This window comes from Ahaetulla prasina, chromosome 1 (genome assembly GCF_028640845.1).
Source record: "Ahaetulla prasina isolate Xishuangbanna chromosome 1, ASM2864084v1, whole genome shotgun sequence".
Taxonomy (NCBI): Eukaryota; Metazoa; Chordata; class Lepidosauria; order Squamata; family Colubridae; genus Ahaetulla; species Ahaetulla prasina.
The window spans coordinates 117,923,351-117,938,902 of NC_080539.1; the positions used below are offsets into that span (position 1 = coordinate 117,923,351).

The 15,552-nt window shown below is 41.1% G+C and overlaps 2 protein-coding genes across 2 annotated transcripts in view; one reads left to right on the forward strand and one right to left on the reverse strand.

The window, feature by feature from the left end:
- FIG4 (FIG4 phosphoinositide 5-phosphatase) overlaps nucleotides 1-8,614 on the reverse strand; it is a 79,630-nt gene extending 71,016 nt beyond the window's left edge. Inside the window, exon 1 of the mRNA XM_058174100.1 lies at nucleotides 8,242-8,614. Coding sequence (XP_058030083.1) covers nucleotides 8,242-8,304 — 63 coding nt within the window. The 5' untranslated portion in view covers nucleotides 8,305-8,614. The remainder of the gene's footprint in view (nucleotides 1-8,241) is intronic.
- Nucleotides 8,615-9,722: 1,108 nt separating this feature from the next.
- AK9 (adenylate kinase 9) overlaps nucleotides 9,723-15,552 on the forward strand; it is an 80,228-nt gene continuing 74,398 nt past the window's right edge. Inside the window, exons 1-2 of the mRNA XM_058175012.1 lie at nucleotides 9,723-9,751; nucleotides 11,466-11,590. Coding sequence (XP_058030995.1) covers nucleotides 11,471-11,590 — 120 coding nt within the window. The 5' untranslated portion in view covers nucleotides 9,723-9,751; nucleotides 11,466-11,470. The remainder of the gene's footprint in view (nucleotides 9,752-11,465; nucleotides 11,591-15,552) is intronic.

Sequence of the window (15,552 nt, forward strand, 5' to 3'; positions counted from 1 at the left end):
CTGTAGATTTCCACCCCGAACCACCCCAACGAAGCCGTTGATGTGATGACCCGGTGCCTTGAGGCCGTTCGGGTCTGGATGGGGACGAACAGACTCCGACTCAACCCATCCAAGACGGAGTGGCTGTGGATACCAGCATTCCGGCACAGTCAGCTAATTCCATCGCTGACTGTGGGGGGGCGAATCGTTGGCCCCCAGGGAATCAGTGCGCAACTTAGGCATTCTCCTGGGTGTACGGCTGTCTTTAGAAGATCATTTGACAGCCGTCGCCAGGGAGCTTTCTATCAGGTTCGCCTGATTCGCCAGTTGCACCCCTTACTGGATCGGGACTCTCTATGCACAGTCACTCATGCCCTCGTTACTTCCTGCCTGGATTACTGCAATGCTCTCTACATGGGGCTCCCCTTGAAGAGCACCAGGAGGCTCCAACTGGTACAAAATGCGGCCACACGGGGGATAGAGGGAGCATCTCGTAGTTCCCATGTAACATCTCTCCTGCGCAGGCTGCATTGGTTGCCGGTGGTCTTCCGGGTGCGATTCAAGGTTTTGGTCATCACCTTTAAAGCGCTCCATGGCATGGGACCGGGATATTTACGGGACCGCTTGCTGCCACCAGTAGCCTCCCATCGACCTGTGCCTCTCACAGGGAGGGCCTCCTTAGGGTGCCGTCGGCCAAACAATGTCGGCTGGCGGCCCCCAGGGGAAGAGCGTTCTCTGTGGGGGCTCCTGCCCTGTGGAATGAACTACCTGTGGGGCTACGCCTTCTCCCTGATCTTCGGATCTTTAAGCATGAGCTTAAAACTTTCTTCTTTCATCAAGCAGAGCTGGCCTAATGATAAATTTTAATCGAGTGTTTTTAGTGGGGTTTTTAAGGGGTTTATTCTATTTTTATAATTTTACACATTTATTTTAAATATTCAGCTTATTGAATTAGATTTTTAATGATATATTATATTTTAAATTTTTTTGGTATTTGTGTTTTATCTATGCTGTACACCACCCTGAGTCCTCGGAGAAGGGCGGTATAAAAATGTGAACAATAAATAAATAAATAAATAAAAACTATTAGGCCAGTCCTGCGCGATGGAACAAAAACGTCTTCAGCTTGCGTCGGAAGGTCCGGAGGTCAGGGAGTTGGCGAATCCCTGGAGGTAGCTCATTCCAGAGGGCTGGAGCCCCCACAGAGAAGGCCCTCCCCCTGGGGGTCGCCAGCTGACTTTGTCTGGCCGACGGCACCCTAAGGAGACCCTCCCTATGGGAGCGCACTGGTCGATGGGAGGCTACCGGTAGCAGCAGGCGGTCCCGTAAATAACCTGGTCCTATGCCATGGAGCACTTTAAAGGTGATAACCAGCACCTTGAATTGCATCCAGAAGACCACCGGAAGCCAGTGCAGCCTGCGCAGGAGAGGTGTTATATGGGAGCCTCGAGTTGCTCCCTCTATCACCCGCGCGGCTGGTGTGTACCTTATAAGTGAACTGAAGTTTTCATACTTTTTTTTTTTTTTTGCAATTTTCTCAGGGAATTATTTCTTAGCATTGAGTTATTTTATTATACAACTTTATTATCTACAACTTATTGATCATACAACACATCATAAGCCAGATATATAATTTTTATGCAGGGGTATCCTGTGATATGAAAAGTATTTCAACAGTTAGACTAAGCCATAAACCACAATGACTAACACCCCCACAGAGAAACTCTGAAAGCCACTGAAAGGCTAATCGAATCCCCATAGTGTCTATGGAGATTCTCAGTCATCCAACACATGGTTGTTCCAGGGTTTGTTTGTTTTTTGAAGGAATATAAACCATTCTCCACCATTCAGTCAGAACTGAAGAAGCTTCTTGGATGAGAAGTGAACCATCTTCAAGGAAAAACAAAGAAAGTCCAACTGCCTTTTGAAAAAGCACCTTTGGGACAAATCTTAATAGTTTAAACCAGAGGTTATCAACATTGCAATATTGCCATTGCTAAAATAAACAATTGTTTGACTCTCTTCATGGAAAGTGCACATTAACAATGTGTTAACAGTCATCTCCGGAAACTCATTTTGGCCTTTAATCCCCATTTATTGTGCAGAACCCTTTTTCAGGCTTACTAGGGAAACCACAAATGAGTTTTGAGTGTATCCAATTTTGCTTAGTCCTCCCCCACACCCACCCACATTTTCTAATGCTTATTCCAGTCATGACCGACAGTTTGAGAACTCTTGGGTTAGTATAATTTTTAACTTTAACAATATGATCATCTGTATCGAATAAACAGATGATGCAATAATCCCAAATAAAGATGTGCGGTTCCCTTTTCCGCTGTTTACAGTATGATCCATTCCCAAATGTATTTATTACATCCTTCATTCAATCTGCACTAACTGAGCAATAATTTAAAAACAAAAACAAAGCCAAACAACTGACCATTGCTTCTAATAATTCGTATATGAAAGCTTTTTGTACTAATTGAACAGATGTATGACCGAAGATCATCTTAACCTTTTTTAAAAAAGGATAACAGGAAACATTTTAAAGTGGGTTCCAATATTATCAGGCTAAGCAACAGGGAACTTTTAAAAATATAGAAGTCAACAAATTACAAAAATGTATACAGATGATTATTTCTGCTGTATTTACTTCAGATGTTTTGGTTACAGAATTACCATTATCTATTCCAAACCATAGGGAACATTCTGGTTACAAAAATCACCTGGAAGTAAAACTATATTTTAAAGACTTGCACCAGCCTTGCTGGGTTAGACTCTTGCAAAATTCAGGGGGATGTTGTTTCAGAGGGCAAACCAGATTTCAGATATTCAGTATAAATCCTACAAATATTTTTAACTACCATACATGGGTATACTGTGTATACATGTACAGTGACAGTAAAGTTTATTATTATTATTATTATTATTATTATTATTATTATTATTATTATTATTATTATTATTATTATTATTCTTTATTCATTACACATAAAACTCAGTCAACTGAACATTCAAAAAGGCATCACAAATACCACTGACTGATGTTAATGGTTGATATGGGTTGCTGCCAGCATCCTAATAATAATTATTATTATTATTTACTTTATTCATTAAAAATGAAACTCTGTCAACTGAACATTCAAAAATACATCACAAATAGCATTGACTGGGTTAACTGAGTTAGGCCACTTTCCTTTCCCCCCACATTCCTGACTCTGCCATCCAACAGACAGGTAGGCCACTTCCCCGCCCCCCATTCCTGATTCTGCCACCCAACAGGGAATTAGGTCTCTTTCCTCCCCCTATTCCTTATCCTGCCTTTCTGCCACTAAACAAGCAGTTAGGCTGCCATGGCTGGGCCTAGACAGCTACTCAGTGCAGTTCCTACAGTTATGGGATTATCATTTTTGGATCAGTAGTTGGCTGATCAAACACTGTGGCTAAGCCACAGTGAACCAACCTAGGCACCTACAATCAGTAATGATGAGAAGGAATCAACGAAATTCCATACCGGATCAATCATCGCCCAGGTCAATAAGGACCGCGTCAGATGCTATGGCTCCTGGACATATGTCAAAAAAGGGTCTACAGGGCTTAGTTGTTACTGCTAGAGGACCAGGGCGTGCAACTGCAAAGCGACTAAAACAAAAGCGCAAAACTTGGACAACTGAAGAAAATCGAGAAATCATCCAGGATTATTACCAGGCAGAACCAACAGCCAGAGGATTTCAAAAAAGAATGATGCAACTGTGGAAGGAAAAAAAAACCAGAAAGTGACATAACTGAACAAAGATTAATGGATCAAAGACGCTTCATCATCCGTAATAAAGTTTTCACAGATGTGGAAATGCAACATCTAGAAAGATTGGCTAAAAAGAAAACAACAGGTAATGAAGAACAGGCTGAAGAAACTGTTCCAACACCTGAACAAACTGATCAACCAGTGGAAGAAACCAACACACAGGATGAAAATCCTCCTGTGCAACAACTTGAAAGTGTAGAGTTAAGTGGTCTAGCAAAAATGTTGAAAGAAAAGATTAAAAACCACATCAAAAAAAACACAGAAAGAAAAAGACTACCTACCATTCGCGAAATGCATAGCAAATGAATGAAAGTTCTCCTAACTGACGTGAACAGCATTTTAACATCCATCCCGTCCAGCATACCATATGAAACCAACCAACTAATGTATAGCACAGCCGCCATTATAACTGCAGAACTGGGTTATAAAATGCCAAAAGAGAAACACACCGGACACCAAAGTGGAAAATTCGACTTGAAAATAAAATTAAAAAACTACGAGATGTCAGCAATTTGAAGTACTTGAAAGAAGGAAAATTAAATAATAAAAAGCTGAAAATTAGTTTACACAATAAATACAACCTGGAGGAAAAAACAATAACGGAAATCATGGAAGAACAAAAACAACGTGTAATAGCAACAGTAAAGAAAATTGAAAGATACAAAAGACAAATTAAATAATATCGTGAAAACGTCCAGTTCAGAAGAAACCAACACCTCTTCTACCAGTCCCTTGATGAAAATCGAGTCCAAACTAATGTTCACCCATGTAAAGAAAAAACGCTGAACTTTTGGAAAGAACTGTGGGAAAACCCAGTGGAACAGAACAAAACTGCCTCCAGGATCAAAGATATTCAACAACAAACAACACAAAACAAAATGGAAAATGTTGTACTAACAACTGACATAGTTGCAAAACAAGCAAAGAAGGTCAAGAACTGGAGTGCACCTGGCCTGGACGAACTGCATGGATACTGGCTAAAACACCTGACCAGCCTCCATCATCGCATGGCCACTCAATTTGATCAAATGCTTCAAAATGCAACAAGCGAAGAATGGTTAACAGCTGGTTGAACATAATTGATAATAAAAGATTCAGAAAAGGGCACAGAGCTTTTTTTGAACTATCGTCCAATTACTTGTCTGCCAACAACATTCAAACTTTTTACAAGAATACTGACAAATTCAGTATTCAATCATCTAATGGAAAACAGTTCGTATCCAGAACAAAAAAGAAATTATAAAAAATCAAGAGGAACAAAAGATCAGCTGCTCATTGACAAAATGGTACTAAAAAATAGAAAACGAAGAAAAACGAATTTAAATATGACATGGATTGATTACAAGAAGGCATTTGATTCATTACCCCACAGTTAGATTAACACCAGTTTGGAAAACTTTAGAATCAGCAAAAATATTTGTACATTTTTGAAAGCAAATATGCAAAAATGGAAAACAGTTCTAACAGCAAATGGGGAGAACATTGGTGAAGTCAACATCAGACGAGGAATCTTCCAGAGGGACTCACTTTCACCACTATGGTTCAACATCGCATTAATTCCATTGACAATAATCCTATGAAAAACAAAACTGGGATACCAAATCTCAAGCCACATGGGAAGATAAACCATCTACTATACATGGATGACTTAAAAATGAATGCAAAAGCCCCACTGAACTTAAATCAATACTCAACACAGTTCAACTGTTCAGCAGCGACATCAAAATGAATTTTGGACTTGAAAAATCTGTTATATTATCCATGCAGCAAGGAAAAACGGAAAAAATAGTAGGAATAGAACTGGGAAAGGAAACATAGTAAAAGCATTAGCAAAGGATAAGGGTTATAAATACCTAGGCATATTGGAAGCAGATAACATCTTGAATGGAAAAGTCAAAGAGTCAACACAAAAGGAATACATCAGGAGGGTCCGCAAAATATTAAAATCAAAGCTGAATGCTGGAAACATAATTAAAGGCATTAATACATGGGCAGTTCCAGTGATACGCTACTCAGCTGGAATCATCAACTGGACTTTGGCTGAAGTAGAAAACTTGGACAGGAAAATGCGGAAACTTTTCAATATGTACCACACTTTACATGGAGTGACATCGACAGGTTGTACCTGCCAAGAAAAATAGGGGGCAGAGGACTATTGCAAATCCATCAAACTGTAGAAGAAGAAAAACGAAGTTTAAATGATTATGTGAACCAAAGTACAGAACAATTGCTGCAGGCTGTGAAAACAGAGAACATTATAAAAACAACAGAAACAAAGGCAGAATATAAGGAAAAACAGCTGGATGACAGATTAAATAGATGGAAATCCAAAGCTCTGCATGGACAGCACTTGAAAAACATTGAAGGAAAATGTGATGACAACTTTACATGGGCATGGCTTAAGATGGGAACCATCAAGAAAGAAACGGAAGGTTTAATACTCGCTGCTCAAGAACAAGCACTACAAACTAATGCCATGAAAGCAAAGATACAAAAATCCACCCACAATCCAAACTGCCGACTTTGCAACAACAAAGTTGAAACTGTTTCACATTTAATATGTGAATGCAGCAAAATTGCACAAACTGATTACAAAGCTAGACACGACCGAGTTGCTAAATTAATCCACTGGTCATTATGTAAAAAATATGACTTGCCTGTATCCAAAAAGTAATGGGAACATAAAGTGGAAAAAATTATAGAAAATGAGAAGGTGAAGATCTTGTGGGACTTTAGAATACAGACGGATCGTCACTTGGAACACAACACACCAGATATCACAGTTGTGGAAAACCAAAATGTACAATTTATTGACATCACGGTACCAAGAGATGCCAGAGTCGAAGAAAAAGAACTGGAAAAAATCATGAAATATCGCGACCTGGCCATCAAAACTACACGGCTATGGATGAAATATGTAACAGTGATACCCATTGTCATTGGGGCACTTGGTACCATGTCCAATAATTTTATAAGATACAACAACAAATTGCAGCTTCCTGCAATAACACCAGCAGAACTGCAGAAAACTGCGCTACTTGGAACATTGTACATCTTAAGAAGGTACTTGATTGATACCTAGGACGCTGGCAGCAACCCGTATCAACCATTAGCACCAGTCATCATTACCCGTATCAATCATTAGCACCAGTCATTATTAGCACCGCTATTATTATTATTATTATTATTACTATTACTATTATTATTATTATTAACTTTGCTAAATAATGGATTTGGAGTTTATAGATATTACTCAGCTAGTATCCAACATATAACCTGCTGTCAGACTTCAACACATATAAATAACTTCCTGATATTTAAAAAGGGGATTAATGTATCCATTACATCGACCATTATCCAAAAATAATTCCAAGCACATTTCAGGAACTGCACATCCTCCCTAGGAGGATGAAATAGATAGGAGACTTCACAGTCTGCAGATACGTTCTCAATGGATACCAAAACATTCACTCTAGAGTTCACTTTTCTTACTACAGAAGTTTCAAAGTATAGTACTGATCAGTATCTCCACCTGGAATGTGTTGCATTCTGGACAGCTGTTCTGGAGAAAAACAGCTGGTGCAGACTTCCATCATTTTTCTACACTGAGGGGAAAAAATAGACTTAAAGAAAAGTTTATCTACTTTAGATCCAAGGATTTAATTTAGTCAGGGAACATATTTCTCGGGCTCTCTTTGCATGACTCACTAAAAATGTTCAGTGAATGGCATGCATCAGCATCTTATTCCCCTGCCTTCACTGAGATTGCATTTCAACAAAAAATTAAGACTTAGTATATTATCTAAATTTGAAATGGCTCTAATTTTTTGAAGATAGGTTTACTTTGGTTAAAATATGGTAAACAAGCTCTAAGAAGAGGGAAGCTGCTAGCTCTCCTGTGCTCATTAACTAAGTATGTTGGCTTAACACATCAAAACACATTGCAAAGAGTTATGTTTCTAAGAAAGCTGCACCTAGGTATGACAACAGCCAAGTTCCTACCACTAGTATTGACATATCTGCTAGCTCTAAATGTATAGATTCCTTTTAGCTACCAGATCACTTTACTAGGCCTCAAAGTCCAATACAAGTTCAAGCCAATGCAACTCATCCCAGTATTCTTTCCTGGTTGCTCTTCTATAATTCCAGCAGTGGCTCCAGGTAAGTTCTCCATAGTAAAGAAAATATAATTAATAGGTGTTCATTGGAAAATGAGAGATTAGGGCATAACTGCTCCTATTACTCCAGCCCTGGGCTGCACTCCTTTTATAAGGCAGAAAACAAAACTTCTAGCCTGGCCAGTGTAGAAATCCACCAGCCAGACTAAAAGCTGCACCTAGGGAACTCCCTCTGTTCAATAACTAGGATCCTTCCACTTTTCTCAGTCCAAAACCTATAGGATCCCAATCAATGCCAAAAATAATAGGGAAGCAGCAGGCGTTGTGGGGGTTACTTACAGCTCTAGTTTCGTACAGCACCAGTTTTTGCACAGAGCTGATGATCGGAGCCGCCGCAGGCATGGTAACACAGCGGAGGGGATTACACTCAAGGCACCTGCGAAAGCTCCCACCTGCCCTATAACGCCCGTTCCTCCTTTTCGAAGGCTAGGCTTGGCCTTGGCTAAGCTACGGCTCGAGATAAATGCGGGCCGCGTGAAGCCATTTTCTTCTCCGTTTTACTCGATCGGCGAGGGACCCTATGAGGAAGGGTCGATCGGGAGCCGAAGAAACAGGGGAGACACACACACACCCCGTCTCCCCATCGAGGGTAGGCGGCTGTTGCGCCGCCACCGAGCAAGGTCGCGAGAGAGTGACAGCTAAAGGAGAGCGCAAAACCACGTGATTGGATTTGCCGGCGCCGCGGCCATTTTTGGTTTGGGAACGATGCTTATTCTTGCCCGGAGCAGAGGAAATTTTGAAGAAGGGATTGTAAAGCCAACCAGCCTTTTTCATCTTCCGCTCGCGCTACTGGCGAGTGGAATCTAGGAAATCTACCACGGGGGTAGTAGCTTGTAGGACACGAGCTTTGTGAAGACAGCTCCCTTAACTTCTTTTTTTCCTAAAGGACTTCGGCTTTCGTGGATGAAAATCCATGTCATCGTTTGCACGAAGTTGCACCCCTTTGTTCCTAGGAGTGCCCCACGCGGGTGTGAATAACATTCCAGGCTAATAGTCTGTTGTTGAGGCAGAATTCAAATAACAGGCATTGAATAGCAATAGCATTCAATGCCGTATATGCCACTTCACTGGGCTTTAGTTTTCGCTCAGCAGTTTACAGAGTCAGCATATTGTCCCCAACAATCTGGGTCCTCATTTTACCGACCTCGGAAGGGTGGAAGGCTGAGTCAACCTTGAAGCTATATATAGCAATCACTACTTGAGTTTAAAAAAAAAACACCTTCTTTTTCCTTTAGAAAAAGAGTTTTAAATATTCACACCAAGAAATCGGATTCATGGAAATTAGCGAGACCCAGCCGCCACCACCACCACCACCATCAACCCCGCTTCGATATGCCTATCGCTGCCCTGAGACCGATATTGAAACTGCTGAGCAAATAAGGGATTCCGTCGTTTGCAACATTACAAGCCGATCCTGTTTCGGCAAGTCAGTTGCGCCCGTTTAACCTCACAAAGCTCCCGCCGAGGATCGGTCGGCTCCCTAAAAAGCTGGGAATTTCCCCTATAAAACGGTTACACTGAAAAGCTCCCGTTTAAAACCGTTAGCGAAGCACCCATAAGCATTCCACGGGCTTCCTCGCGCTCTGCTGTGTAACGGCCCCTATGTGGGCGGGATCGCGCAGGGACCGTTGATTGGGTGAAGGGAGCGGGGGCGGCGTGATTCCGAGAGAAAGAGAGTGGAGGCCGGGCGTTATCTCCACGGTTACGGGGAAACACAAATTGCTGCGGAGCTTCCCTGCTGTTGGTTGCCAAAGCGAAGCGGCGAAACCCCGCTTGGCTTCGTCCTGCAGTAAGTCTTCCCTGGGCGACCCTTTTTAATCCGTTTTCTGCGCCGGCCCGGCAACACCCGTGAAAATGAATTTATCAAGCTGATTTGTGCCCACTCTCGCGCCTTAGTCAAGATTGTCGAAGAGGGGATGAAGCACCACTCTGTGATCGTTGAGTTTTGTTTTGTTTTTCATTCATTTGCCATATTTTTACCTCGCTTGTTTGACCCTGCTCTCAAAAAGGGATTTTACTTGAGGGGGGTGGGGAACCAGCCCAAATAAATTTACTATTAGTCATCATAACCCAGGGGACTGTGAAATACCTCTAGGAAAGAGTCTGTTGGCAAATTCGGCTACATAGGAAAATTTTTACCAAGCTGCTTTTATGCTGCAATTCATATGGCAGCCCAGGAGTGAAATCTAGCAGGTTCTGACAGAGAACCGGTAGCGGAAATTTTGAGCAGTTCAGAGAATAGAATAGAATAGAATAGAATAGAATAGAATAGAATTTTATTGGCCAAGTGTGATTGGACACACAAGGAATTTGTCTTGGTGCATATGCTCTCAGTGTACATAAAAGAAAAGATACGTTCATCAAGGTACAACATTTACAACACAATTGATGGTCAATATATCAATATAAATCATAAGGATTGCCAGCAACAAGTTATAGTCATACAGTCATAAGTGGAAAGAGATTGGTGATGGGAACTATGAGACGATTAATAGTAGTGCAGATTCAGTAAATAGTCTGACAGTGTTGGTGGAATTATTTGTTTAGCAGAGTGATGGCCTTCGGGAAAAAACTGTTCCTGTGTCTAGTTGTTCTGGTGTGCAGTGCTCTATAGCGTTGTTTTGAGGGTAGGAGTTGAAACAGTTTATGTCCAGGATGCGAGGGATCTGCAAATATTTTCACGGCTCTCTTCTTGATTCGTGCAGTATACAGGTCCTCAATGGAAGGCAGGTTGGTAGCAATTATTTTTTCTGCAGTTCTAATTATCCTCTGAAGTCTGTGTTTTTCTTGTTGGGTTGCAGAACCGAACCAGACAGTTATAGAGGTGCAAATGACAGACTCAATAATTCCTCTGTAGAACTGAATCAGCAGCTCCTTGAGCAAATCAGCAGCTCCTTGGGCAAATACCACATCTGGCTGGCCCCAGAGTGGGGTGGAAATGGAGATTTTGCAATATCCTTCCCCCAGGAGTGGGGAAGGAATGGGGATTTTGCAGTATTCTTCCCCTGGAATGGGGTAGCAGTATCCTTCCCCTGCCATGCCCACCAAGCCACACCGACCATACCACGCCCATCAAGCCACGCCCACAGAACCCGTAGTAAAAAAAATTGGATTTCACCACTGTGGCAGCCATATATTTATGAGGCTCACAGATTATAGGAGGGCATCATGTTAGTTGAACTGATGCCTGTTGTCTGCATGGATACATCCATAGATTTTTTTTGTCAGCATCACAGAAACTACAGGATCAGAAAAAAATGAGTATTTATTACAGAAGTAGTGTGCCATTGCCTTCTTTCAGGATTTTTGGTTTGCTTTACTATTATTTTGGGATTCTTAATATAGTCTGTAGTTATAGGATTTTCTGACTGTCTCCCATTCAAAATCTAGGTGCAACCCTCTTCCCCTCCCCCTCATCAACCAAGATCAGCTACTTGCTGCTATAGCTGCAGATGTAAAAACTAGTAAGGATCTTAATAACTAATTCTATCTTTTAAATGTAGATTGAATGATGGCATCTCCAGAAGATGAACAACCTTACCCTTTTGTAGATATATATGATGAAGATGAAGCTGACAGAGTCTTCCTTTTGTCCAAGCCTACCTGCTTCATTATCCTTGGAAAACCAGTAAGAAAAAGGCCAACATGATTAAATTGACACTTCAAACAGATTAATTCAAAATACAGCCATATATATATATATATATATGTGTGTGTGTGTGTGTGTGTGTGTGTGTGTGTGTGTGTGTGTGTGTGTGTCTTTGGTTATTCGGGTTTTCTCCCGCGTAAAATTGGAAGTGTCTTGGCGACGTTTCGACGAAGTCTCATTCGTCATCTTCAGGCTTCAGCTTCGTGCTTCTGGGATTTATATATTTATATATATATATATATATTTATATATATATATATATTTATATATATATATATATAAATCCAAAGAAATTCCACAGGTTTTATTGCTAGAAGAATGAACATGTAAATAATAAAGTAATAGCATCTGTCCATATGAACTCCTGAATAAAATTCATAAAATGGTGCTGTCAGTATGGCAATCTTTGCCAGGATATCTTTTCTAGATTACAGCTAGAATGTATAGCATGGCATGTCATAAAATATGGATTTCAGGGCCTCCCCAATCTGGAAATGTTCTGTCTCTGATTTTCTGACTCTGGATGGGGTAACACTCCATCCAGAGCTGATACATAAATTGGGGTCCTCTTGAATTCATGATTCTTACTCAAGGAGCTGGTGACAGCTGTAGCCAGAAAGCTGTTTGCACAAATCCATATTGTCAGTTGACTCCATTCATGGATCAGGGAACTCTTCATATCTACTCACCTTTTAATCAGCTTCCACTTGGAGTATAGCAATGTGTTATTCTTGGAGCTTCCTTTGAAAAGTAGTCAGAAGCTGCAACTGATCCAGAATGCAGCAGAACATGTAGCTTTGGACATATCCCATGGCATACCAAGGTATCATTGTTTCATGAGCTACATTGCTTTCAATAGCTTCCAAGTCTGGTTATCACCCATGTATGGCATGAGGTCAGGTTATTATGAGACTGACTGTTTCTGATGGTTTCTTGTCACCAAATCAGACAAAATGGGTCTGCTCTGGGTCTGTTAAGCAGTGTCAATTAGTTGGACCCAGAAAGCATACCTTTTCTGTCAGAGTGCCTGCCCTTCCGCTAACATTCAGATGGCCCTGAATTTGAAAGTGTCTCAGAAGGTTTTGAAAATCTTTTCCTTCAGATATTGAGGCTGCAATTTTATCTGAGACCAGTAGGTATTTTTCATGATGCATTATGGGAGAATTTTGCTCAGAGCCTCAGTTGCATTTTACTGTATTGTATTGTATTTATTTTATTTTATTGCTGTCTGTTGCAGGCTGGCAGATTAATAACTGTTTTGCTGTTTTGGGAGTCATTATATAGAGGCTCATAAAATCTGTCCTTTTCATTCCACAATGCTGAGTGTCACAATCTTATTTTGCAATATATCTTATGAGTTGCCTTCTGTCTAACTATACTCATGTGCCTGACCATGCACCCTCTCGACTTTGCTTTAGAAAACAAATTGCATTGATTTCTGTGGGATTTATTTCTGTCATGCATTTGAGATGATGCTGCATGGAATTACAATTATCTGATTGATAATTGCAGTGGATCTAATTCAGCAAGCCAAAATTTATATACACCATTAATGTTTCTGAATTTATTTGATTAGACTCTTCTTGAAATTCTCATTTGTATGGTTAAAAGTTGCTTACCACGATGGCAGGAGAATTTAAGCATCAGTTGTATCTGTTCTACTTTATACTGGTCCCAATAACACTTCTGAGGGGTATTCTCAGAATAAAGCAATTCATGTCTTTCATATACTTACATTAATTTAGCATCTGAATATTAATTTAATGTTCCAGATCAGAGGTGGGTTTCAGCAGGTTCTGACCAGCTCTGGAGAACCAGTAGTGGAAATTTTGAGTAGTTCTGAGTACCGGTAGTAAAAATTCTGACTGGCCCCATCCCCATCTATCCCCTGCCTCCCAAGTCCCAGCTGATTGGGAGGAAATGGGGATTCTGCAGTAACCTTCCCCTGCCATGCCCACCAAGCCACACCCACCAAGCCATGCCACACCCACCAAGCCACACCCACAGAACTGGTAGTAAAAAAATTTGAAACCCACCACTTTTCCAGATGTATTGGAATTTTTTCAGCTATGATCAATATTGCTATGCTGGCTGAGGATGATGACAGTCATGTTTCAACATGTCACGTTGAGTAAACATTAAACTGTTCTTTAAGTACAGAATTAGGAAAATAATTATTGAGTGATGCAGGAATAAGTTTTATCTCTCTCCGATTTATTTATCCTCCCTCCTGACTGGCTCAAAGTTGACTCAGCCTTCCATCCTTTCGAGGTCGGTAAAATGAGGACCCTGATTGTTGGGGGCAATAAGCTAACTCTGTAAACCACTTAGAGAGGGCTGTAAAGTACTATAAAAGCAGTATACAAGTCTAAGTGCTATTCTTATTTGCATTTAAATTTCCTCTTTACCACTTATTTGCTACTGGGAAAGTTCATCAGAAAATTTCAAGTTTTGCATCATCAATGTGCTGATGAGATTCAGATTTATATCACTACCCCAAATCAGACTGATGATGCCACTGAAGTGCCTTAACAGTTCATGGGAGCAGAAAAGGCTTAAACTGAATCGTAGGAAGAAAGAATTACTGTTTTACCATTGGGTTTACTGTCTGTTTTAGTGTTCTGTCTTGACAGGATAATACTGTACTATCTCTGAAAGAGCATGTCCATGACTTGGGGGTTCTTCTAGGCTCTCAGATCTTCTAGAAGAGAAAGGGGGATGTTATAGCCATGCATGTTCCTAGCTCTGGCTGTTGTATAAGTTGGACTGGGAAGATCTTTCTATAGTGACTCATGCCATCATCACCATGATGTTTAGACTATTGCAACAGATTCTATATGGGATTGCCTTTGAAGATCACTTAGAAAGTGCAGGATTCTAGGTGCAATTTAAAATGTTGGTGTTAATCTAAAAGTCCTACCTGGCTTGGCACATGCTTAATTGCAAAACTGCATTCTCCATTTGGAATTGATCTGGCCAGTGCAATCTACCCAAGAGAAACTACAAGTATTATTCCACTTTAGGGGTGAAGAGGGCAAAGTTTGGAGGTGCTGGTTTTCAGTTCCAGTATTGGTCATTTACTGCAGCCTCTTAATGGACTTCTGGTTGGTTCTCATGCTGGCTGCCTTCTGTTCTAAACAGATGTCTATGAAGATTCTCAATCATCCAGGTAATGGTTATCCCAACGCAGTAGTGAAATCCAAATTTTTTACTACCGGTTCTGTGCGTGTGGCTTGGTGGGCATGGCAAGGGAAGGATACTGCAAAATCTCCATTCCCATCCCATTCCAGGGGAAGGATACTGCAAAATCCCCATTTCTTCCCCCCTCCTGGAGCCAGCCAAAGGTGGTATTTGCCTGTTTATTTATTTTTATTTATTTATTTTTATTCAATTTTTATACCGCCCTTCTCCCGAAGGACTCAGGGCGGTGTACAGCCATATAAAAGTCACAATATAAACATTAAAAGAAATTAAAACAAGCATATTATAAGGTGGCCGAATTTAAAACATTTAAAACATTAAAATATAAATAACCCCACTAAAATTTTAAGCCAGTCCCGCTTGAATAAATAGGTGCGTTTTCAGCTCACGGCGAAAGGTCCGAAGATCAGGCACTTGACGTAACCCAGGGGGAAGCTCGTTCCAGAGCGTAGGAGCTCCCACAGAGAAGGCCCTACCTCTGGGGGCCGCCAGCCGACATTGTTTGGCGGACGGCACCCTGAGAAGGCCCTCTCTGTGAGAGCGTACGGGTCAGTGGGAGGCAAAAGGTAACAGCAAGCGGTCCCGTAAGTACCCGGGTCCTAAGCCATGGAGCGCTTTAAAGGTGATAACCTCTCTGAACTGCTCAAAATTTCTGCTACCGGTTCTCCAGAACATGTCAGAATCTGCTGGATTTCACCCCTGTCCCAACAGAGCTCTTCTGGAAGGTATTTACGGCTAGA